General features: G+C 45.3%; 2 protein-coding genes and 1 long non-coding RNA gene across 5 annotated transcripts in view; 1 reads left to right on the forward strand and 2 right to left on the reverse strand.

The window, feature by feature from the left end:
* The window catches only part of SLC1A7 (solute carrier family 1 member 7), a 39722-nt gene extending 32731 nt beyond the window's left edge, over window positions 1–6991 (reverse strand). Inside the window, exons 1-3 of the mRNA XM_081866903.1 lie at window positions 6912–6991; window positions 3862–6872; window positions 2465–2544 (exon numbers count right to left, since the gene is read on the reverse strand). Coding sequence (XP_081723029.1) covers window positions 2465–2544; window positions 3862–4002 — 221 coding nt within the window. The 5' untranslated portion in view covers window positions 4003–6872; window positions 6912–6991. The remainder of the gene's footprint in view (window positions 1–2464; window positions 2545–3861; window positions 6873–6911) is intronic.
* CPT2 (carnitine palmitoyltransferase 2) lies at window positions 6921–24079 on the forward strand. Of its 3 annotated transcripts, XM_081866892.1 has the most exons (5): window positions 6921–7183; window positions 9736–9816; window positions 11631–11737; window positions 19692–20996; window positions 22122–24079. In XM_081866892.1, the coding sequence occupies exons 1-5, from the start codon at window positions 7008–7010 to the stop codon at window positions 22451–22453; spliced, it is 2001 nt and encodes a 666-aa protein (XP_081723018.1). In that variant the 5' UTR covers window positions 6921–7007; the 3' UTR covers window positions 22454–24079. The 3 variants fall into 3 exon arrangements, with proteins under 3 accessions (XP_081723018.1, XP_081723019.1, XP_081723020.1); XM_081866893.1 differs by lacking the exons at window positions 6921–7183; window positions 9736–9816; window positions 11631–11737 and adding an exon at window positions 18708–19344; XM_081866894.1 differs by lacking the exons at window positions 6921–7183; window positions 9736–9816; window positions 11631–11737 and adding an exon at window positions 18708–19302.
* LOC309344520 overlaps window positions 23601–24116 on the reverse strand; it is a 227565-nt gene continuing 227049 nt past the window's right edge. Inside the window, exon 2 of the long non-coding RNA XR_014157754.1 lies at window positions 23601–23782. This is a non-coding gene — a long non-coding RNA (uncharacterized lncRNA). The remainder of the gene's footprint in view (window positions 23783–24116) is intronic.

Raw genomic sequence — 24116 nt, forward strand, 5'->3', positions numbered from 1 at the left:
CTGGTGACTGAACCAGGGACTTTCTGCATGCAGAGCAGATGTCCAACCACTGAGCTGTCGCCCTGAAAATAGGCTGTTAAATTACCAAATTGTAAATGCTGCCAATTGCATACAAGTTTTCAATGTATGCCTATTTGATAAACGTTATGAATGGAACTGCTATTAGTTCAAGAAACCTGTTTAAAAAACCCATTCTGAAGACACCAGTGCTAATCAGATGCTTGTTACGATGAAACTCATTCTAGCCATCAGGCTGTGTTTGACTGGATGCTTTCCGTGTCCTGCACTCACCTTTGGCACAGGGCATCTTGCTCCCATGAGGTTTGAGCACATGGCAGACTACTGTCTGGATGATGCTGACTAATCTGTTAGAAGTCTCCATCTCAAAGGAGATGGACAAAATTCTAAACTTGGCCAAGTGACATTATAACTGCAAGGAATTGTTAGATACAGATAAAGGTCTACAGAAATGCTCTTTGAAGGGTGAAAAGTTGTTATGTCCTAGTATGGAGAGTTTACATTTCATCAATGAAAATTAATGATAGCAGATGGTCTCCTGTTAGTTGAGGATCTCTCTTGAATATTCTGAATGAGACACTATCAGAGCTTAGTTGACATCCCCTCCAGCTAAGGTGAGGGGCAGAAAGGCCTTGGAGTGGCAGTCATCAGATGGAGTATCATACTTCGCATGGGCACAGCCAGGATATTTGTTAGAGATAATAATAATAAACATCGGATGGGAGGGCGTTCCACAGGGCAGGCGCCACCACCAAGAAGGCAGAACCTCAGTTTGCTATATATTTTTATTGATTTTTATTGATTTAGGTGGCAGCTGCCCCTCCCTGTCCGCCCCTTGGCTACGCCCATGTATGGAAGCATGCTGTGTATCTGTTATTGTTGCTGACATCTCTGGTTCAAATCTTCTGCTGAGTATGTGCTGCACAAGTATGAAACCACTATAGTATTTCTTGATATGCAGTGGTAGTTTTGAGTAAGTGCATGCACAGGCAGGCATAGAACAATGAAATTTTGAAACTCCAATATGATGGTGACTGCAGTACTAACAGGCAGGAGTAGGAGCCAAAGGTCAGCCAGGGGCAGCGTGTTCAAAACTTAAGAACTTTGGACCCAAAGTTTGGAGACATGAGAGGTGGTGGACTCTCTTTTTCTTGGAGGTTTTAAAGAAGAGTTTGGATGGCCATCTGTCATATATGATCTAGCTGGTGTTTCTGCATTGCAGGGGGGTTGGACTAGAATCAGCGGTTCTCAACCTGTGGGTCCCCAGATGTTGGATTACAACTCCCATCATCCCTGAGCTCTGGCCTTGCTAGCTAGGGGTGATGGGAGTTGTAGTTCAGTAACATCTGGGGACCCACAGGTTGAGAAAGGCCTAGATGAAGGACTAGATGAAGTCCCTTCCAACTTGACAGTTCTATGATTCTATGAAAAGGACTCAAACATTCTGTACAAGACCTACATTTTTTTATGTTGGTATTCTGGAGAAGAAAGCGTACCTTTTTAGGAAGCATCATAGAATAGGTGTGGTATATTGTAACATCACAATATCCACCTTAATAATAATTCATTTGTGTGGAAGGACAAAGTTTGTCGCATTTGCATTGTTACTGACAGAATTTGTTATGACTTATTTGAAGTCAAATACACTCAATATTTATCAGTACAGTATATTATGAAATACAAGCCACATACCATAAAGCTATCAATCTTTGTCAACTACTAGGACACCATAAAAATGATATATTATGGTTATATTATATCTATATTATACAGCAACAGATGGGAGCCGGAACAATGTTGTTGGCCTTGTAATACATAGTGGCAAACATTATATAACGTGTTTTCCTCTCAGTGTTATTACCTAAACAAGGGATTATTTAAAACAACAGCAAATTACATTTTCTATATAACAGTCTGTGTTAGTTGACATACTTGATTTAGCTTGCTAGGTATGCATTGTATCTAAAATGCATATAGGACAGTGTTAACTATAATGCACTGCAAGCACAGGCAATGAAGCACTAACTACATTTTATGTGTAAATGCATTTATATTAGAGACCCCACCTAATATAAAACAGTCTTAGGAGAGGGAAGTGGTAGTGAGAAAGGAGACCCTGACTTTTTCTTGTCCCAAACCACTCCTCTTTCTCATTACTTCTCCCCTCCCCCCCAATGTCTCAAACACATGTTTGCCTTGAGTTACAAGTAATCTGATTTAGCTGTGAATTGCAACTATATTTTCTACATGTTTATACAGTATTATCATACCCTGCTTGGTAATCCTGTGACATTTTCAGCTAAGACCATAACTTCTTGCTAAATCAATTGATCACAAATATGCATGTGCCTTTAAGGGACAAGCAACTTGAAAGTTAACTTTGTTTCTTTAATCAAAGGAACAAAGTTGGGTAAATCATGCTACAGCTTGCTATCCACTAGCTCACCTTGAAACAACCAGTGGTAGAATCAACATTTTCAGCATTCTCATCAGTAACTCCCCAGGAAACTGGAAATAGCTTATTTCCTAAAAAATAAGGAGGTGAATCAGTTATTTGAACATATACACATGTATCTCTTTGTTGAACCACAGTTAAAATGTGCTAAACTCTTTACTGCTACTTTCATCTCAAGGCGTATCATTTCAAATGATGGAGAGACATGAAAATCAATAGGATGAGATAGCACTATGGCTTGGGGGGAAATAACAAGGTTTCTCTCACAGTTAGATAATTCAAAATAATGAACCCAGTCTTTACTGCACTAACTCGAAAAGGTTTTCAAAAGCGATCAGATGAACACCATGTGTTTAGTATGACAGACAATCTGAATACAGAAACGAATTTGGTCTTAAGAGCTGTTAGGAGAAATAACACTAAAGCTTCTGCCAATCAAAGACATCTGTCCATATCTCTACTAATATCACAATGACCTGAACGACAGTTTACATTATCAAACTTAATCCTGAAAATGAAGTGCAAAACAAGCTATAAATAAGGGTATACTTCTGGCATCAAACACTACACATGATTTTCTTTTGGCTTAATGTTTACTCTGTATGAATGACACCCCTTGGAATGAAATTCAGTTTTCAGTTACCAGAAACAAATAATTTACGTCTAGATATATAATACATTCAAAACAGCAACACAGCATTCCTATTATATGCAAAAAATAATAATTTAACAGCCTATTTCTCTCTGGCTTGTTCAATGTTTCCAGTTTATTCTGAATGGGAAAATCCATACTGTTAAACAGATGAATTCATCAGATTGCTCGAACAGCTGGAATGTATTTTTGAAATAATTGAATTTTGTGCCCTGATTCCAGAATAGTATTTTGGCTACAAACCAAACCACTGACCTTGAAGTGTTTTCCCTAAAACCTTATTGAAATTGTGGTGACTGCTCTGGAGTAAATGGCTAGCTGGGGGCATAACCTTTTTACATACTGCAAACCTGTTGCCACCAAGACAAAAGAACTTACTTAGTTTTCATTAAAAATTAAGACACCCAAGCGTACCAGAAATGCAACATAAAAATGTTAGGAATCGTTTCTCCTGCAGTTTCTTCTCTTCCAGAATCTAACATTTTATGCTCATGTTGGTGTTAGTAGTGAGATCCTGGTGATACCTGTAGCTTTATAGTCTATACAGCCAACATATTTAAAACTCTAAAACGAGCAATTCATGTTCTTTCCTACAAAGAGTAACACTAGAGCCACACAACTTGCTTCACAGATTATCATGTTCTGCACTGTGACACACTGTTTTATTTCCTATTTCATTATGTAACAAAGACCTTTTTAAAAATACACTGCTGCAACACCTGCTTATGTCACTGACCTGCTGAGAGAGGCGTCTGGTCCTGAGGAAGAACCCAAGGAGACATCCCACTATGACGGATAACACGGAGAGAATGAGCAAACCATTTCTTTTACACACATCCTTGACCCGAGCCAGCATTGCATCCAAAGCCACTGCCATGCTGTCCTCAGTGCTCTCTGGAAGAGAATCAGCATCCCATAGAGAAAGAGACCTCACCAGCCTCTCTTGTTAGAATAGCCAGCTCTGGCTTGGTATAGATTAGATCAAAGCGTTTCTAGTGCTGCTTAGCTGACCTGCAATGTCACCTCTTCTGCCAATAGCCACCAAGCATGTAGCTGGCATTATTTCCAAATTAATACCAACAATCCTATTAGTGACTACATCAATAAGAACCTGGAAGAAGATTACCGACTCTGGAAAATTAGAACAGAGTAGAGTAGTACTTTTGAAACAAGAGTGATCTCTAAGCAAAGCAACACCCTATATGAAAAGCAAGCACAATTCGTTATTCAGCCCTTATAAGCTCAGTTTCAACGTTAGCTATAAAAGGAACAGAAAAGGGTATGCAGCAGTTCAAGCGCTGGGTGAGTAATGCTGGATTATCACAATAGGACAGACTAGGGGAAAAGACTGGGCTTCTTTAATCAGGTTTGCTGTTCACTATTAGTATCAGGATGAAAAGGGCAAGTGCACCTGTAAATGCATGATTTAAGACATATCCTAACCAGTAAAAATGCATATAGGGGCTACTGACAAAAACTGGCATTTGTGGTTAGTTTGGGAGAACAATAACATGAACTCAATAACCATCTTCACTTAAAGCAAGAGAAGAATTTGATTTATGAAGATTATCAGCCACAAATATGACTCACATTTTTCAAAGGGTTTGCCTCACTTATTTAGACAATGATTACTATGGCATTTAGGGAGCCTCTCTTGTAAAAAGTATTTCCCTCCTCCCCCATTGGTAGCCATCCAGCAGAATTATTCCAGTGGTGAGGGTTTTTGTTTTTTTATCATCAGCCTTGATCAACAGGATATTGGAACACTCAAGATACCAGCAGGGACAAATCCCTCATCTCTGTGCTGAATTGGATGCTATTTAATACAGTTCTTAACAAGCACACTGTCTAGTCCTGACCAAGCAGATTCAGTATCTGGTGAATGCCTCATTGCATCCTGAAAGCAGTGGTAGTGCGACCACTTCATAAGGGCACATTGGATCTCAATTTATGTAACAACTACAGTGGTACCTCGGGTTGCAGACGCTTCAGTTTACAGACTCCGCTAACCCAGAAATAGTACTTCGGGTTAAGAACTTTGCTTCAGGATGAGAACAGAAATGGCATGGTGGCAGCTGGAGGCCCCATTAGCTAAAGTAGTACCTCAGGTTAAGAACAGTTTCAGGTTAAGAACAGACCTCTGGAATGAATTAAGTTCTTAACCCGAGGTACCACTGTACCAGCCAGTTGCTAATATCCCCTTTTTGGCAGAGGGCTCAAGAGGGACGTGGTAACACTGTTCCAGACGTTCTTGGAGGAAGCGATTGCCTAGACCAGCCTTTCCCAAGCTTGGGTTCCTAGATGTTGTTGGACTACATTTCCTGGCAGCCTCAGCAGCATGGCCAATAGTCAGGGATTATGGTAACTGTAGTCCAGCAACTTCTGCACCTTTGCTAATCTGGGTTCAGGCTGGTGTTTGGGACTGAAGTAGCCTTGCTTGTCCTGACCGATGGATTGTTATTGTGAGAGGGACAGGGGAATGTTACTCTTTTGGTTCTCTCTGAATTCTCAGTGGCTACCATCAGTCATGGTATCCTCCTCGGATGTGACTCAGTAGGATGCGAGTTGGTTGTGTGGCTCCACTCCTACTTGCAGGGCCCCTTGCAGGGAGCGCAGGCCCTGGGAGTCCCCAAAATCACTACGGAGTATATGATGTATATGCACATGTTGATGCACTGCCGCTATTGAAGTAAGATTAAACATGGGAGAAGCTTCCCAACCTTCTTGCACTACGGCACAAAAACATGCATTATTATTTTTTTGCCCTTCCTCGTCACCTCACCCTCACTCCAGATGCTCCAAGTATGGTAGTTTGGTTGCGTAAAATGACAATTTTTAATGTGGTTGTGGTTATTGTAACAAAGTGATTTTCCCCCCCGGGATGTGTGTGCTGGTACAGCCCTTTATCAAGGGCGCAAAGGACCCTCGATATGCCTCTGCACATGTTTAAACATGTCACACAAGATCAATGCTTTTCAGCAGATAAGATGCTTGTGCATCACGTAGGTTTCCAAATGGTGGGGAGAGCCTACAGGTAAGCACATAAGAACAGCCTGCTGCATCAGGCCAAGGGCGGGAAGAGGAAACCCCAGGACTAGCGACCACCACGGATCAGAAAGGGGGATGTCGCCGCCAAGCATTGCAAGGCTCGGTGGGCGCCTTGATGGACGACGTCTGTGCATGTAGCCGGATGACGAAGGGGCCGCCACTAGCAGAGCGCTCCTCGGAACTCTGTGGCTGCCGTCGAGCTTTTCTTATTAGCAGGAGCAGCCAGGGAGAACGGTGCTCCCCGGAAGCCTCCTGGACGCCAGCCTGAAAACTCTGGAAACTGGGAAGCAAGCGGCCATCAGCGGCCCTTGCCCGCGGAGGGCGCGGAAACCTGCACAGCAGCTTCTTTCCTGCCCCGCTGACTTATGGGGCGCTGAGTGAAGGGCGCCGGAGGAGCAGAGCAAGCCCCGGGCAGGGCGCAGCGCTGATAAGCCAAAAGGCAGGCCCTGGTGGCCGCCTCCACCCTGAATAAGCAGCGGCATCCCCTTGCGGGAGGGAGGCCACTGCCGAGAGCGGCTCCCCGTCCCTTCTCGGCAGCCCGAAGCGCCCAAAGCCTCTGCAGTTTCAGGAACTGGGAAGCTGAATGCAGGCGGAGCAAAAGGGTCTGGCGTTTGCCCTGACGCTGGCTAGGCTGAGTGTCCCGGACCACCAAGCGGTCCCTAGCCCTTTCCTCCTCCGGGCCTGCGGCCTACAGCTGCCCTGCCCCCGCTTCCTCCTCCCAGGGAGGCCCGAGCTGACTCCTCCCAGGGGCGGCGCAGGAGTTGGCTGCGGCGCGGAGGGAGGAGGAGGAGGAGGAGCTGGCGGCGGCCGCACCGGGAAAGTGACGAGCTCAGCATGGCGACGGCGGCGCTGCTCTTCTCTCCTTGGCCCCGCTTCTGCGGGGCGTCTGCCGCCCTGCTCCCGCCTGCCCTGGCCGGGCCGCGGAGAAACTACAGCCAGGACGGCTCCGTCTCCCAGTATTTGCACCGCAGCCTCGTGCCCACCATGCACTATCAGAAGAGCCTTCCCCGGTAAGGCGGCGCTTCCGCGGCGGGAGGAGGAGGAGGAGAGGGCTGGGCTTGGCCTGAGGCGCCCCCGCTGCCGGCCAGGTTTCTTGGCAAGGGCGCCTCTCGAGCAAGTTTGGTTCCTGGCTCCGCCTCCTTCCTTCTGAGCAGGGCGGTGCTTTCCGGTGCTCAGCCTCGCAAAGGTGGGAAGCGGAGCGCGGGTCTCTGGAGCATGTGCAGGGGGCAGAGTGGCTAGTATCCGGCTAGACTAGAGCCTCGGCCGCTAAGCTCGGTGGGTGACCTTGAGCTAGTCACTCTCAGTCCAACCTCCCTCCCTAGCAGGGTTGTTGTGAAAATAAAATGGAGAGGAGGAGGAGAACAACAACAACCATGTGACCGTCTTGAGCTCCTTCGAGGAAAGATGGGCTATAAATATAATAAATCAATACATGCAGGGTTTTACAGGGAGACTGGAGACAAGCCACGTTGTAATTAAGCTGGGCGTTGAAGCATTTCTAATTAGATGTTGCCAAATCCAGGACACAAGAGACTTTTATTAAGAACCCCATTATGTGAAAAAGAGAATGCTGTAGGATCCCAGTTCTCCATAAGTGGGAGATGGAAACGCTGCATTTTTTGACAATCTCCCTTCAGTGTGAGTCTTAAAAGGTATAGGTGTGCTTTCACATTTGGACCTTTCAGCTGTAGCCCAAGGAATACAGTTTGCCTACCCTCTGAGAGGATGTCACAAGCAGATCAGCAAGGGGGAGGAGGACATTACCTACTGGATGTTGGACTCTTATCCCTGCTAACTGACCATGCTTTCTGAGGCTGATGGGAGTTGGAGTCCAATAGCATCTGGAGGGCACAGGTGTCCCACAGGTTTTTTTAATAACTCACACAGCCACCCACTGGAGGGCTTCCTCTTTGTCTGAAAACTCCAGGTGTCTCTTCCCCTGCCCTCATAGCGCACCTAAACAAGATTGTGCCCTTTTACTCAGTGTTCAATCAGTCAGGAAGCACTATCACCCCTGGGTTACATTCATTAACTTGACATAGATAAGATCCCATGGATTGACTCACAAAATTACATTGCATGGATAGAAATGGCACAATGTTTCAGTGAGTACAGCAGCGAAAGGATTTGCTGTGTTAATGTGATCTGGAGAACGTTTCCTTATGTTAGTTCCTACCCCTTTCAAAAGCAAATTAGTCCTGGAAGAGGGCACAGTTCCATTGCCAGAGAGAAAGAGGAGAAGCATATGTAATACAGCTGGTAATGAAAAGCCTTCTGCCTTCATTTAGGTTGAGATAAAGGTACAGTATGTAGGTGAAAGGTTAGTGCTAAATGCAGGGCGTGATTTTCATGATTGCCATCTATATTTAAATTTACACTAATATATTAGTTCCCTCATGCTTTTTTGCCTACTTTATGAGTACCAGGCGAAAACATATGGAAAAGTTTGGAGAAAATGAAACTGTTTCAGCTTGTTTGCTTTGTGTATTGTTTGCTGTGATGTACTTCTAAATAAACATATTTAGGATCACACTGTAAAGATAATAGTTATATTCTTAGTATGCCTAAGTACCAGAGAAATTCAGTGGAATCTACTTTTCTTTGGATTGTTACTAATTTGTTTTAGAAGTATATTTGTCATATAGCAGTTCCTTATAAGCAGGTAAACTTCCAAGTTACAAAAACTGGTAAAAGATCTGGAGATCTAGTGCCCCTTAAATATTAACATAAAAGTAGAACCTGCAGCAAAATATTGCAGTGCTCCTGTTCAGAGTTCAGCTTTTCCAGGATAGTCCATTCCATCTCCTCCCTGTCAGCATTCTGTGCCCACTGAGAATGGGCAGTTTTTTTGTGGCAGTTTTTTGAGCTGTAGATTCAGGTAGGTTGGTCTGACGCAGTCGAAATAAAAAAAATAAAAAAATTAAAAATTGTCCAGTAGTACCTTATAGACCAAGTTTGTTCTGGTACTGTATAAGGTTTTGTGTGTATGCACACTTCTTTTGAGCTGTTCTTTTTGATTCCCCCTCCCATTTAGGTTTTTCCTACTAAATGTTTTTTTCGGGGGAGGGGACTTTAGCAATCCTTGGGTTTCCCCAAGGCTTTGTTGAAGGTATGTTATTGGTTTGGCTACGTGAATATTGGCACTTGAAAAACAAGTTTGCTATTTGTATATACTAGGATACTGTATATTGTACCATAAACCTTAATACATGGTAATGAACATTCTCTGTAACTTTCAGAACCTTCTTTATTTACTCTTCTAACTTCAGAGCAGCTAATTGGGATTTCAATGATAGCTATGGGAGCTGTCATCCAAAATGTCTGGAAGGTACCAGGCAAAGCCTGATCTAAAGAGAAATGGGGTCAGTGTACAAAAGGTTAATGTGTAGTTAGTAAGGGATTATTTTAGACTGAGGTCCTTTCATACCTGCATTTAACTTATAATAAATTGCTAGGGAAAACTACTTATTACACAGAACAGTATTATTCTTGCCTTTTCCTTTGGAATGTTTAACATGGTGTGGCCTTATATTGTTTTGCTTCTCTTCTCCTGCCTTATCAGTTTGCCTATTCCAAAACTTGAAGACACAATCAGAAGATACCTAAATGCTCAAAAGCCTCTTTTAGATGATGCCCAATTCAGGTAAGAAAAAAGAAGAAACCAAAGACAGTATATATATCAACAGTAGCAATGTTGAAGGATTATGCACCTCTGTAGGGAGGGAGTTACACAGTTAGGGGGCCACCACAGAAAGGACCTTGTCTCTCAGGCCCACCAGTAGCATCAGCCTGGCAGGTGGGCATTTGAGGCAAATCTTAATACAGTCGTACCTTGGATCCCGAATGCTTTGCAAGTCAAACGTTTTGGCTCCCAAATGCCGCAAACCCAGAAGTGAGTGTTCCAGTTTGCGAACGTTCTTTGGAACCCGAACATCTGGCTCAGCTTCTGATTGGCTGCAGGAGCTTCCTGCAGCCAATCAGAATCCGTGCCTTGGTTTCCAAAAGTTTTGGAAGTCGAACAGACTTCTGGAATGGATTCTGTTTGACTTCCATGGTATGACTGTATTCTAAGAGACTTGTATTGTGTTCCTGGTCTTTTAGAGGACATGGGCTCAAGCTACTGGTGGCTTTAAAGGTCAAAATCAACACTTTGAATTGGATTCAGAAACACAACCTGCAACCAGTACGACTGGTACAGAATAGGAGTTGCATTCTGTGATTACTGTGCACCATCTAGCAACCAAGCATCAGCATTCTGCACCAGTTGAAGTTTCTCAACTTAAAGGCAGCAGTCTGCCCTAGATGTGAATAGTGTGTGGATTACTGAGGCAAGGTCTGATCTCTCTAGGTAAGGCAATAGCTTGCATCCTCGCCTCAGTAGGAAAAAGGCGCTCCTAACCACAGATGTAACCTGTGCTTCCACAGACAGTGCCAAGCCCAGGAGAACCGCCAAGCAACAAATCTAGTCGTTCAGGAGAGTTCGATCCTATCTCTTTAGCCAGATAATTCGGCTTCCCCACCCAGAGCACAGGTGTCTTGCCTAGATATAGCTTTAGCTAATTGCCCTCATCCAGTGAAAACTGTTTCCAGGTACCTGTTAAGGTTTCACAGACTCCTTGGGATTAACAGCTGAAAGAGAGAGGTAGAGCTATTGGTGACACTGCAGTACAAACCTCTGGATGAGTTCTCCCGGCACTTTCATATAGGTGTAAACCAACATGGGGGGCAGAATAGAACCTTGATGCCAAAGGCCAAGGGGTGCAACTTTCTGGGACTGATCCTCCATGACGGACTGGCACCAACACAGTAGTGTGCCCCCCGTGCCAACCCAGCATGATGGCCCAGAAGGATACCATGACTGATAGTAGCGAATGCAACAGAGAGATTCAAGGGGATCAACAGAACTGCACTCCCCTTGTCCAGTTCCCAGCATACACCACCCAGCAGGAAAACCAAGGCTGTTTCTGTCCTGAATCTGGGCTGAAAACTGGACTGATTTTTAAAAAAATCAGTATTCTCCCAAGATTGCCTGGCTGCTCCCTGAGTTGCAGGTGTGAGCTTAGAACATCAAACCCTCCATGAAATATTACCCCTTTCTGAAATGCAAGTCTTCAAACTCTAGACTTCAGTTTACTTATATCACACCAGGTTGCCTGAGCTGACAGGTATCTATGATAACATAGTAGCACAGTGCACCAGTCCAAACTAGTTCTTGTATCCTCACACATCCAGCATAGTGATTACAGAACCTTCTTCCAGTGTAGATCCAGAATGGATCAACTTCAGCCTTTGAATTAACAACAGCCTTTCCTCATTCTTAGCCAGGAGCATTTGCAACATCAAGGGTGGGGAAGGGAGGAGTCATACCAGTCCAGCCACACAGGATGCTTTTCCTCTTGACTCTCAGAAAGGCATCACAATTTTACTTAATTTCTCTCTCACTCTCTCTTTTTAAAGGAAAACTGAACAACTCGCTGTCAATTTTAGGGATGGAATTGGTAGAGAATTACATGAGCAGTTGGTTGCACAAGACAAGCAAAATAAGCACACTAGTTATATTTCAGGTAAGGAAGTAATTGTGAAACTTGCTTTGCATTCTTGGTATCTGTTCCTCAAACTGTTTGCTTGAGAACAGACTAGAATTTGGCGTGTTAGAGGGCGCACTCTGATCATTAACTCTTGCTGCAGCTTGCTTACTTGCATGCATCTTTTGAATGCTCAACATTTGATTCTCTGTGGAATGTCTAAATTGATGTCATTAAAGTTCATTCACACCTGCAAGTCACCCCGATGCTTTAGCCAGCTAAGTGATAAATAGGCATGTTTATCATTAACCTTAGTTATCATTAACCTTAGTTTCAGGTTAATAAAGCTGGATACTCTCTGATTTGAAATGCTCTTGACAATGTTACAATCAGTACTCCAAAACAACTGACTTATCTTTTCCCCTGAAATAGCAAGATGTCATGGAAACATCTTCACTTGGCAAGTAATGTTGACCCAGACATATTCTTTAAAGTAGAGACAACCAGAATCAAAGTATCAACAGCATAAAGGGTGCATGGTCCCTTGATCACAGCACCATTCATTACTTTAGGCACGTTTGGTTCTGAAGACTTCATTCTGCAGTGTCTTGTTTCTTGGTTTACAAAGTCTAATATGGACTTCTAATCCCATAAGAATATGATGTCTTGGACTGAAAGGTCATTTTATGCAGAGAGAGGGAGAAGTGGTTGCATAGGCAGATTCCTGGAGCTGTGTTGATGGCTCCAGCGTTGGAACTTGAGGTCATGGCTAACTGCTAGGTCACTGTGCATGCTGAGGGCCTCAGGTTTAATCCCTGGCATCTCTAGTTAAAGGATTTCAGGTAGTACATAGGCACCACCTCTGCCTGTGACGTTGGAGAGATGCTGCTAATTGGAACAGACAGTAGTGAACTAGATGGGTCAGTGGTCTGACTTGGTATAAGACAACCTCTTGTATCTCATCTCTTGCCTTGGAAAGTGGCGATGAAGGAAATGGGAAGGAAAGCTACCACTACAATAAAATATCCTAAATTGTATCCAGTGTAGTACTAAGTGAATGTTCCATCAGTGCAAGGATCTCTGCTTGTGCAATGGAACAGTCTTCCCCTTTGTGCCCCTTAAATTTGTTCTAGGGGCTCCCCGAACCTCTGGAGCAAATTTGGTGAGGGTGCAGTGTGGGTGGCTGGGATGAATTAGTTGAATGCCGCCTGTGTAATTCTTAAACGGAAAGCACAATGAAGGGAAATAGTTGCTGCGGTGATCCAATGAGTGACTCAAACCATATGTAAATCTATTTCAGGATGTCGAAGCAAGTACCACCTTTGGAGAATCCAGCTCAGTCAATACTATAAAATTTCTTGCCTTTGAGAGGGCAGGCAGGATGACAGAGAGAGAACAGCATTTCTTTTATCAAAGAACAAGAAAGATGAAAGATGCAGACAGCAAGACCAGAGAATAAAGAAAAGGAGACAGCAAATTTAATAGGACCAAAGTGATTGAGAGAGAGAGAGAGAGAGAGAGAGAGAGAGGGAAGAAAGCAAGAGAATGTCTATAGTGTTTAGGTTAGTGATTTTTATTAATTTAGCCCCCAAAGGAGACAGCAAATTTAATAGGACCAAAGTGATTGAGAGAGAGAGAGAGAGAGAGAGAGAGAGAGAGGGAAGAAAGCAAGAGAATGTCTATAGTGTTTAGGTTAGTGATTTTTATTAATTTAGCCCCCAAAGGCATGTTGTTGTTGTAGCTTATAAGGATATCGGAGGAGAGCAGAAGTGTTTATGTACAGAGCAAACCTGGTATCTGTAAATTCCACCCATATTCTCCACTATTGTAATTCCTCATCAAATTAGCTCACTGACTACTGAGTGGTTGCGATGCCTGACACCCAAGACACTCTGCACTGCACATAAATGAAGGTGAAATTAGTGAGTGTGAACTGCAATACTTCCCCCCCCCCTTTTTGACACTCAAGAATGTTAAAATGATGTTGAAGGTGAGCCAAATTATAAACCTTCCATTATAAATGAAGAAAAAAGGTCTATATCCATGCTATAGCCATGGATTTAAAGGTGGTTCTTCTTCTTTGGCGATCACTCGTAGCCGAGTAAGATTGTCTTCCATAAACACGGTTTTAACATTGAGTCCGTAAGTGACTGTGGAGGCCAATTCTGGATCCACACGTCCTTCCATAGTGGGGACATTGGTTCCCTGGGCCTGGGGCGGGGCCTGAAGCCTCACAAGGACTGCGTGCTGCTTGCTGCCTGCTGCCCAGGAGGACTCCCCTGAGTGAGTGCTTGAGGGCCCTGCTCTTGCCACTTACCATCTGGCCTGGGGCGGGGCCTGACAGGCCTCACAAGGACTGCGTGCTGCTTGCTGCCTGCTGCCCAGGAGGACTCCCCTGAGTGAGTGCTTGAGGGCCCTGCTCTTGCCACTTACCATCTGGCCTGGGGCGGGGCCTGAAGCCTCACAAGGACTGCGTGCTGCTTGCTGCCTGCTGCCCAGGAGGACTCCCCTGAGTGAGTGCTTGAGGGCCCTGCTCCTTCCTGCCACTTACCACCTGGCCCAGGGCGGGGCCTGACAGGCCTCACTAGGACAGTGTTACTGCAGGAGGGGCACAGAGTATTTTTAAAATGTTTTTTAAAAATTTCTTTTGGATTTTTTGTATGTGGGGGGTGGGGGTGGGATGGAAGTTTGGTTGGGTTTGGGGAATTATTTTTTTATTTTGATGTTCTTGTAATTTTTATATTTTTTTGTTTGTATTGTTTTATTGGTTTTGTTTGTTTGTATAAGTTGTTATTTTGTTCTTAGGGGGAGGGGTCAGGGCTGCCGGGGAGTGGGCCCCAGCCCACAAAATGGCTGGGGCATGTTCCACAGGGGGGAATGCACTGGGACAACCGATCTCAGTGATCACGGGTAGGAGGAGGAGTTACGCTAAGACCAGACCATGTCATTACAGAGGAGGCAGGTTTAGTCGTTGTCTGAGGACTATTCCTGCCTCCGGGTCTGGTCCTGACCGGATGGATACTAGAATCAGCAAGGGATACCCACATGACCTGAAAGTGTTGCTGTGCAATGCCAGGTCAATGATTCATAAGACCACTGCCATCCATGACTTGATCATGGATGGAGGATTTGATCTGGCATGTGTAACAGAGACTTGGTTGGATGAAGCAGATGGGCCTGTCCTTGCCGCTGCTTGCCCACCAGGTTTCTCTTACGCACAGCAACCCAGGTCATGTGGGCGGGGAGGGGGGGTTGCAGTGATTTTTAGGAAGTCATTAGTCTGCACCAGGCGTCCTATTGGGAAGACCCAGTTTTCTGAGTGCATGTTCTGGAAGTTGGGCAATAGGGGCAGTACAGGATTCCTATTGGTGTACCGACCTCCCCGCTGCACCAAGGATTCCCTGCCCGAGCTGCTTCAGGTCGTGGCGGATATGCTCCTGGAGACACCTAGCTTGGTTGTCCTGGGGGATTTTAACATCCATGCCGACACGACCTTACAAGGGGCCGCTCGGGACTTCGTGGAAAGCATGGCCTCCATGGGGCTGTCCCTGAATAAGTCTGGCCCAACTCATAGCCACGGACATGCCTTAGACTTGGTGTTTACCTCTACGGATGCTGGTGATCTGACATTAACTAAAAGCGAAACAAAAGAAGTGCCATGGTCAGATCACTTCCTGGTGCAACTGGACTTCTCCGCAACCCTTCCCCTCCACAGGGAGGTGGGACCGATTCGTATGGTCCGCCCCCGCCACTTAATGGATCCAATTGGCTTCCAGAGAGTGGTAGGGGATGCTTTATCCCAAGTTGATGGCCTTTCAGCTGATTCCCTGGTGGCCCGCTGGAATGCGGAGTTAACCAGGGCTATTGACTGTCTGGCTCCGAAGCGCCCTCTCCGATTGCATGGAGCCCGGACAGCCCCGTGGTTTTCCCCGGAGCTGAGGGTGATGAAACAATCGTTGAGACGGCTAGAGCGCCGGTGGCGGAAAACTCATTCTGAATCAGACCGGACACGGGTTAGAGCTCAACGTCGAGCCTACCAAGTGGCAATGGCGACGGCGAAGAGGGCCTTCTTCACCGCCTCCATTGCATCTGCAGAAAACAGCAGCAGGAGACTTTTTCAGGTGGTTCGCAATCTATCAGAACCACCTGTACCACCGGGGCCTGGTAGGGACCCCAAGATCTCCTGCAATGCTTTTGCAAAGTTTTTTGCAGATAAAATCGCTCAGATTCAGAAGGAGGTAGACTCCACCGTGGGAGCAGGGCCAGGGCGGGAGAGTGCCAGAGTTCTGTCTGGTCCTGTTACATGGGATCAATTCCAATCTGTTACCTCCGAGGATGTGGACAGGCTGCTTGGACGAGTGAAACCGACCACCTGTCTCTTTGATCCTTGCCCATCCTGGCTGATAAAAGCGAGCCGGGAAGGGCTGGGCGATGGGATCTGCGGGGTGGTGAATGCTTCCCTCTGTGAGGGAGCCTTCCCAGACCCGCTGAAAGAGGCGGTCATTAAACCGCTTCTTAAAAAAACATCTTTAGACCCGGCCAATTTGGCCAACTATCGCCCAGTCTCAAATCTGCCATTCTTGGGCAAGGTGATTGAGCGGGTGGTTGCTGAACAACTCCAAGCACGCCTGGAGGAAACGGACCATTTGGATCCCTTCCAATCGGGATTCAGGCCTCACCATGGGACTGAAACTGCCTTGGTCGCGCTGGTTGATGATCTCCGGCGGGCTAGGGACAAAGGTGAGAGCTGTTTCCTAGTTCTGCTGGATCTCTCAGCGGCCTTTGACACCATCGACCATAACATCCTTCTGGACCATCTAGAGGGGCTGGGAGCTGGGGGCACTGTTATACAGTGGTTCCGCTCCTTCCTCCTGGGCCGTGTCCAGAAGGTGGTGGTGGGGGTGAGTGTTCAGACCCCTGGGCTCTCACTTGTGGGGTGCCTCAGGGTTCTGTCCTCTCCCCCATGCTTTTTAATATCTATATGAAGCCGCTGGGAGAGATCATCAGGGGGTTTGGACTGGGTGTTCATCAGTATGCAGATGACACCCAGCTCTACCTCTCCTTTAAATCAGAACCAGTGAAGGCGGTGAAGGTCCTGTGTGAGTGCCTGGAGGCGGTTGGAGGTTGGATGGCGGCTAACAGATTGAGGTTGAATCCTGACAAGACAGAAGTACTGTTTTTGGGGGACAGGAAGCGGGCAGGTGTGGAGGATTCCCTGGTCCTGAATGGGGTAACTGTGCCCCTGAAGGACCAGGTGCGCAGCCTGGGAGTCATTTTGGACTCACAGCTATCCATGGAGGCGCAGATTAACTCTGTGTCCAGGGCAGCTGTCTACCAGCTCCACCTGGTACGCAGGCTAAGACCCTACCTCCCCGCGGACTGTCTCGCCAGAGTGGTGCATGCTCTAGTTATCTCACGCTTGGACCACTGCAATGCGCTCTACGTGGGGCTACCTTTGAAGGTGACCCGGAAACTGCAATTAATCCAGAATGCGGCAGCTAGACTGGTGACTGGGAGTGGCCGCCAGGACCACATAACACCGGTTCTGAGAGATCTGCATTGGCTCCCAGTACGTTTCCGAGCACGATTCAAAGTGTTGGTGCTGACCTTTAAAGCCCTAAACGGCCTCGGTCCTGTATACCTGAAGGAGCGTCTCCACCCCCATCGTTCAGCCCGGACACTGAGATCCAGCGCCGAGGGCCTTCTGGCGGTTCCCTCATTGCGAGAAGTGAGGCTACAGGGAACCAGACAGAGGGCCTTCTCGGTAGTGGCGCCCGCCCTGTGGAACGCCCTCCCATCAGATGTCAAAGAGATAAAGAATTACCTGACGTTCAGAAGACATCTTAAGGCAGCCCTGTTCAGGGATGTTTTTAATATGTAATGCTGTATTGTTTTTAATACTGATTGGGAGCCGCCCAGAGTGGCTGGGGAAACTCAGCCAGATGGGCGGGGTATAAATAATAAATTATTATTATTATTATTATTACTAGTTGATGTTGATACAGGGATAAAGCCTCTCCTCCTCAGGGAGGGGAGGAGTTGTGAGCAGGAGCCGTTTCCCGCGTTGGCAGGGGGTGTTCAGCCCCCTGCCCAGCTGCTCTGGCTGCCGCGCCACGCCCCCAGATGGCCAGCCAATCGGCTGGAGGCTTGGGGTGGGGTTTTGCCGCTCAAACACGGCCTGGCAGCGTGTCTCAGCCATTGTGTTGCTGCTTTTAGCGCATTAACCTTTAAAAAAAAAAAAAAAAAAAGTTCACCTTTTGGACCTCAGCAATGATATTTGGCTGGCCGACATCATCAGAAGCCTTAGGTTGCAGCTGTGAGGTTATTGGCATCGAGCCTCTTTTGGCTCGGGTGGCGGTTGGGCATTGGAATATGGTTCTGTGTTGGAGGGCAGGGTGTGGCCATCACCTACCCCTCCATTTTATGGGTAAAGGAATCCGGCGGTCATGGATCCTGTCTGACACCCTTGCTGGTGGCTTGGGCCATGGCATGACCGCCGGTGACGTCCTGAGGGGGTGGAGTCACGCTCTTGTTTTATCCAATGCCTAAGCCAATACCTCTCACATGCTGTAATCAATAAAGTTGTGGCCTTTTTTAGCCCATTAACCTAATATACCGTGTCCATGTGTCTTTCTTATCCTCAAGTGGGTGGCAGGTCCTTGAATCACAAGTGGGCATTTGCAGATGAAAGAGCAAATCATTCACGCCTAATGGCTGCAAACAATTCAAGCCATCACCACACAGAGCTGAACTATTTTGCAGTGAAGGCCCGAGTGTTGCCCAATCCCCTGAGGACTGGAACTGGTGGGCAATTGCCCCCCATCATTGCCACTCTTCTGTCATATCTCATACCATGGTTGCTTGTATATAAAACATACAGCTCATTGGTTTTATCGATAGCTGTGTATGATTTTCTTAAGTACTTACTGAAGTAATTGTGTGTGTGTATGCATATGCCTGTTGCATTATTATTTTTTTAAAAAATGAAATGGCTGATAATGGCTTAAAATTGATGACCATCCACTAACGATTATGGAAAGATGCTTTCTTAATTGCCTAGATAAGCTTGGCAGCATGGGAAAATTTTCAGCAGGCGTTTAAAGGTTGAAACAGAAAGTGGCTTCTGCATCTCTGTTGGCAGAGCATTTCACAGGACTGGGTCACTTCCTTACCTAAGATTTAAATTTGGTTTGTGCTTTCTCTGGAATGCTTTATGAATGAAAGAGAGCATGCTAAACACTAAAGGGAATGTTCAATTTTACATTTCCCTGGGCTTTTTGTTGTTGCATTGCTATTTAAAAACCATCCTGCTGTAAACTTTGAATGTTACTAAGCTATAAAACTGAAGAATTTTCAAAGCATCAGCTTGAAAATTATTCTAATGCATTTATGTTACTGCTTGAACTGTGTAGAGTGTTGCCTTTCATCTCCCACTAAAATTTACTTTGCAGCCCCTGTATTTGTGAAGAAAAACCACAGGTTTTAAGCCAAGTGTAAAATTCAGTTACTTTAGTGGCTAGAATGAAGACAGGGATTAGACATGAAACCGTGGCTGAGGAACTGAGACTTGTTGCAGAAAAGAGGAAGAGGAAGGAACAGAAAAGGTAAAGGAAGATGGTGAGGAAAGAGCAGAAGTGGATAGGCAGGTAAACAAGTAAATGTTCTTTCTCTCTTCCCCCTCCCCTCTCCCAAGACGACACAACACAATGGTATGTCAAAGAGGAGAGCGAATTGTGAATGGATCGTAGATGCAAAATTGTAGCCCTCAAGCAATAAACATAAATTATGCATGTTAATTCCACAAAGAAGAAATCAGAGGGTGTCATATTTTGGACTGCAGGAGCTTAGAAACCTAGCGTATTTACCATACCTCCTGGCCCACAGATTAAAAAAAAGGTCCCTCTCATAAACATTTGCCCACATTTCATGTTTATGAGCCTTGTTTGTCTTGTGGTCTTTGTGTTGATCTGTTCTGTCCACCTCTCGATTTTAGGTCCCTGGTTTGACATGTACTTACGGGCACGTGAATCGGTGGTTTTGAACTTCAATCCTTTCATGGCTTTCAACCCTGACCCCAAAGCTGAATATAACGACCAGCTTGTGAGAGCAACTAACATGACTGTTTCTGCTCTGCGTTTCTTGAAGACTCTCAGGGCTGGCTTTTTAGAGCCAGAGGTTTTTCATCTCAACCCATCCAAAAGTGACACACAAGCTTTCAAAAGGTTCATTCGGTTTGTGCCTTCCTCTCTCTCATGGTTTGGTGCCTATATGATGAATGCCTACCCACTAGACATGTCCCAGTACTTCAGGCTTTTTAATTCCACACGGCTGCCTAAGCTCAGCAAGGATGAGCTGTTTACAGATGAAAGTAAGCGGCACTTATTAGTGCTTAGAAATGGAAACTTCTATGTGTTTGATGTTCTAGATAGAGATGGGAACATAGTGGCGCCTTCAGAAATTCAAGCACACCTAAAATACATCATTTCTGACAGCAGCCCAGTCCCAGCTTTCCCTCTTGCTTGCTTGACTAGCGAAAACAGGGATACATGGGCAGGGCTGAGACAAGAGTTACTTGAGAATGGCAATAAGGAAACTTTAACAAAGGTGGATTCCGCAATCTTCTGCCTGTGCCTTGATGACTTTCCAATTAAAGATCTCAACCACTTGTCCCATACTATGCTTCATGGTGATGGAGTCAACAGGTGGTATGACAAATCCTTCAACCTTATTTTAGCCAAAGACGGCACCGCAGCAGTTCACTTTGAGCACGCCTGGGGAGATGGTGTAGCTGTACTCAGATTCCAAAACGAAGTGTTTAAAGACAGCACCCAGTCGCCTGCAATTGCTCCATCATCTCAGCCTGCTGCAGTTGATTCTGCTGCAGCTGTACAGAAGCTGAGCTTTAAACTGAACGATGCCTTAAAAGAAGGAATTACCAAGGCCAAACAGAATTTTGACGCCACTGTGAAAACGCTGACTCTGGAGGCCATTCAGTTTGAAAAAGGAGGCAAGGACTTCCTAAAGAAGCAGAAGCTGAGTCCTGATGCTATAACGCAACTTGCCTTCCAGGTGGCTTTTCTACGGCAGTATGGCCAAACTGTTGCCACCTATGAATCTTGCAGCACAGCAGCATTCAAACACGGTCGCACTGAAACCATCCGTCCTGCCTCAGTTCATACAAAAAAGTGTTCTGAGGCTTTAGTCAGGAATCTGCCCAAGCACAGCGCCGCAGAACTGCAGCAGATGATTGCGGAGTGCTCCAAGTTCCACAACCAGCTCACAAAAGAAGCTGCTATGGGTAAGTGGCAAGGCTCATTTTTTAGCATCAGATGCAATCCCTCTCCCTGGTGGCTTCAGTCGAGGTAGACAATGGGTTCAGAGCAATTTTCACCATGATGCAGAGTGTCTTGCTGGACCTTTGCATCACATTCACTCACAGAGCCAGCGTGTTTGCAGAGTTAAATACATTCCCTACATTTAAATAGCGTTTTGAAAAGACTTATCCAGAATCTGACTTCATTATATGAATGTTTGAAAAATACTTATTTGCAATATGCAAAACAGCCTTTCCAGGTACATCCTTGTGTTACTGTAGTGAGTTGGAGCTAAAGGTGTTTTTCTATTCATGAAAAGGACTTATTTCTGTAAAGGAGGTTGGGGAGTAATTGCCACTAATTTCTCCCATCCCATTTCCCAGGCTATTCTGAAGGGTTCCCTCAGTCCTCTGGAGATTTTCAAATGGCTGAAATTTTTTTTGGTACTCCCTTGTTTGCTTGAGTTTTTACTGCAGCCTTCTCAGCCTGGTGCCCATCAGATGTTGTTTGATTACAACTCCCATCAGCTCCCCGAACCAGCATGACTGATGCTTGGGGTGATGGGAGTTGTAGTCCAAAACATCTGGAGGGTACCAGATTGGGGAAGAGTTCTCTACTGCAAGGCCTTTCAGTAAAGAAAAAGGGCAACTTTTGATAGTCTAGTTGTGGTTTTAGTATTTGTTTGAACAAATGAGAAAGATGTGCACATATTTTGGCACAATAGCGCTTTTATTTTTTAAACCAAGCAAGAGCAGCTTGTCTGTTAACTTTGTGGCTTTGGAAGTGGAGTTAAGCCAGGGGTAGGCAACCTAAGGCCCGTGGGCCAGATGCGGTCCAATTACCTTCTCAATCCGGCCCACAGACAGTCCAGAAATCAGCGTGTTTTTACATGAGTAGAATGTGTGCTTTTATTTAAAATGCATCTCTGGGTTATTTGTGGGGCATAGGAATTCATTCATTCCCCCCCCCCCAATAGTCCAGCCCACCACATGGTCTGAGGGACGGTGGACCGGCCCATGGCTGAAAAAAGTTGCTGACCCCTGGGTTAAGCCATAAATACAGGCAGTGTTCTCTGCAGTGTCATTCATTACTGCATTTTGTCTTGACAGGTCAGGGATTTGATCGACACTTGTATGGTTTGCGGCATCTGGCAGAATCCAGAGGTATCCCTCTGCCAGACTTTTACCAGGACCAAGCTTATGCCCAGATTAATCATAACATTCTCTCCACAAGCACTCTGAGCAGTCCTGCTGTGAATATGGGTGGATTTGCACCAGTGGTGCCTGATGGTTTTGGTGTCGGATATGGAGTTCATGACAACTGGATTGGATGTAATGTTTCTGCCTACCCGGCTCGGAACGTGCAAGAATTCCTCCAGTGTGTATACAAGTCACTAGAGGATATTTTCAGTGTTTTGGAAGGTAAACTTGGTAGCAAGTAAGACACATCAGGGCTGGTCTTCTGAAATGAATCTTCAGCCCAGAATTTCTGTACAGCACCTATTGCTTTGTAATTCCTTGGGGGGTGGGGGGTGCAGCTTTCCAGGGGAGAAAATAATGAATTTGATTCTGTATGCACAGCTCATTCTAATAATACCAATTAGAAAATAATTCTGCCTTTGTTCTGGTACCTGTCGGCAAAGACATGTTCTCACAGTCAAAGTTTATAGGTTGCACGAGGTATGGCATAGCCTTCGTTCCTCACAAATAATGTATGTGGACTTAGAGGATGCAGACTATTAACTTAATATATAGTTAATGCTCTTGTCATCATTCAGATGTTTAAGACCAGCCCTTCTGTATCAGACCAAAGCCCATTTAATTCAGCATCCAGTTGGTATTCAGAGGCCAACTGACTCCAACACTGGAGATGGCACTGCAGCCGTCATTACCAGTAGCCATTGATAGCCTTATGCTTCATGAATTTGTCTAAATCCTCTCTAAAGCTATTCAAGTGAGTGCTATGGCTACATCTTAAGGTAGCAAATGTGCTATGTGAATACGTACTTCCTTTTGTCTGTCCTGACGCTTCCAATATCCAGCTTCATTAGATGACCCCAAATTCTAGTGTTATGAGACCGTGCATAATTTTATACACCTATATAATGTTGTTTCCCTTTTTTCTAAACTAAAAAGCTCCAAATGTTGTCACATTTCCTAATAAGTGGGTTCTTCCAGCCCAATGATAAATCTTTGTTGCCCTTTCCTGAACTTTTTCCAGCTCTACATCCTTTTTGAGGTGCACTGATGACCAGAAGTATATTTGAAGTGTGGTTACACCGTAGATTTGTATAATGGGGTCATGTCATTGGCTGTGTTATTTTCAGTCCCTTTCCTAATGATCTCTAAAATGGTATGTTAGTTCAGACTCAGGGATCTGCCCTCCATCTTCAACAGTGAATACAGATGCAAAGAATTAACTTGGCTTCCTGTAATCTCTTTTTCTTCCCTTGTCTATAAAGGTTAGCTGCCTCCCTAGTCTTTTTGTTGTTGTTGGTTCTACTGTATTTAAATAATTGTTTTGTCAGTCTTTGCTGGGGTGGCATGCTTCTTTTTAAAATTCCCCATTGTCTGCTTGCATTTCTTTCCCCCCAATTTTATGTTTCTTTTGTTCATTTGAACAAGGCTTCCATTTTTGGAAACTTCTTACCTCTAACAGCTTCCTTGATACTGCTAGTTAACTACACTGGCATACTCTCAGGCTCGGTGGTATCAGTGCTATTTTTCTAGAAAAAGAGGTGCTAGAACTCACCATGAACACCTCCCTTGTCCTTTTACTGTATAATGGCAATGGCACCCACCTGACAGGTGCCGGAACTGAGTTTCAGCCCTAAATGTTCCCATGTAAAAATCTAAATACATGCACGTGAAATATATGTATTTTAAAAAACAGCTGCCTTATTTTTGTTGATCAAGCAGAATGTTAATCTAAAATGTGCCTTTGTTGGAAACCATTTTGCTTCAGAAGGTTTAAAGTGAAACTCAAATGTGAACTGTTAGCAACCTTCCATCAAATATTCAGATGGTTGCAGAATGTACTTTTATTATAATAAACAGTCTAAGAAATGCTGGCCTGGATACTAACGTTACTTGCACGGACTTCAA

This window comes from Podarcis erhardii, assembly GCF_964252035.2.
Source record: "Podarcis erhardii genome assembly, chromosome: 6".
Taxonomy (NCBI): domain Eukaryota; kingdom Metazoa; phylum Chordata; class Lepidosauria; order Squamata; family Lacertidae; genus Podarcis; species Podarcis erhardii.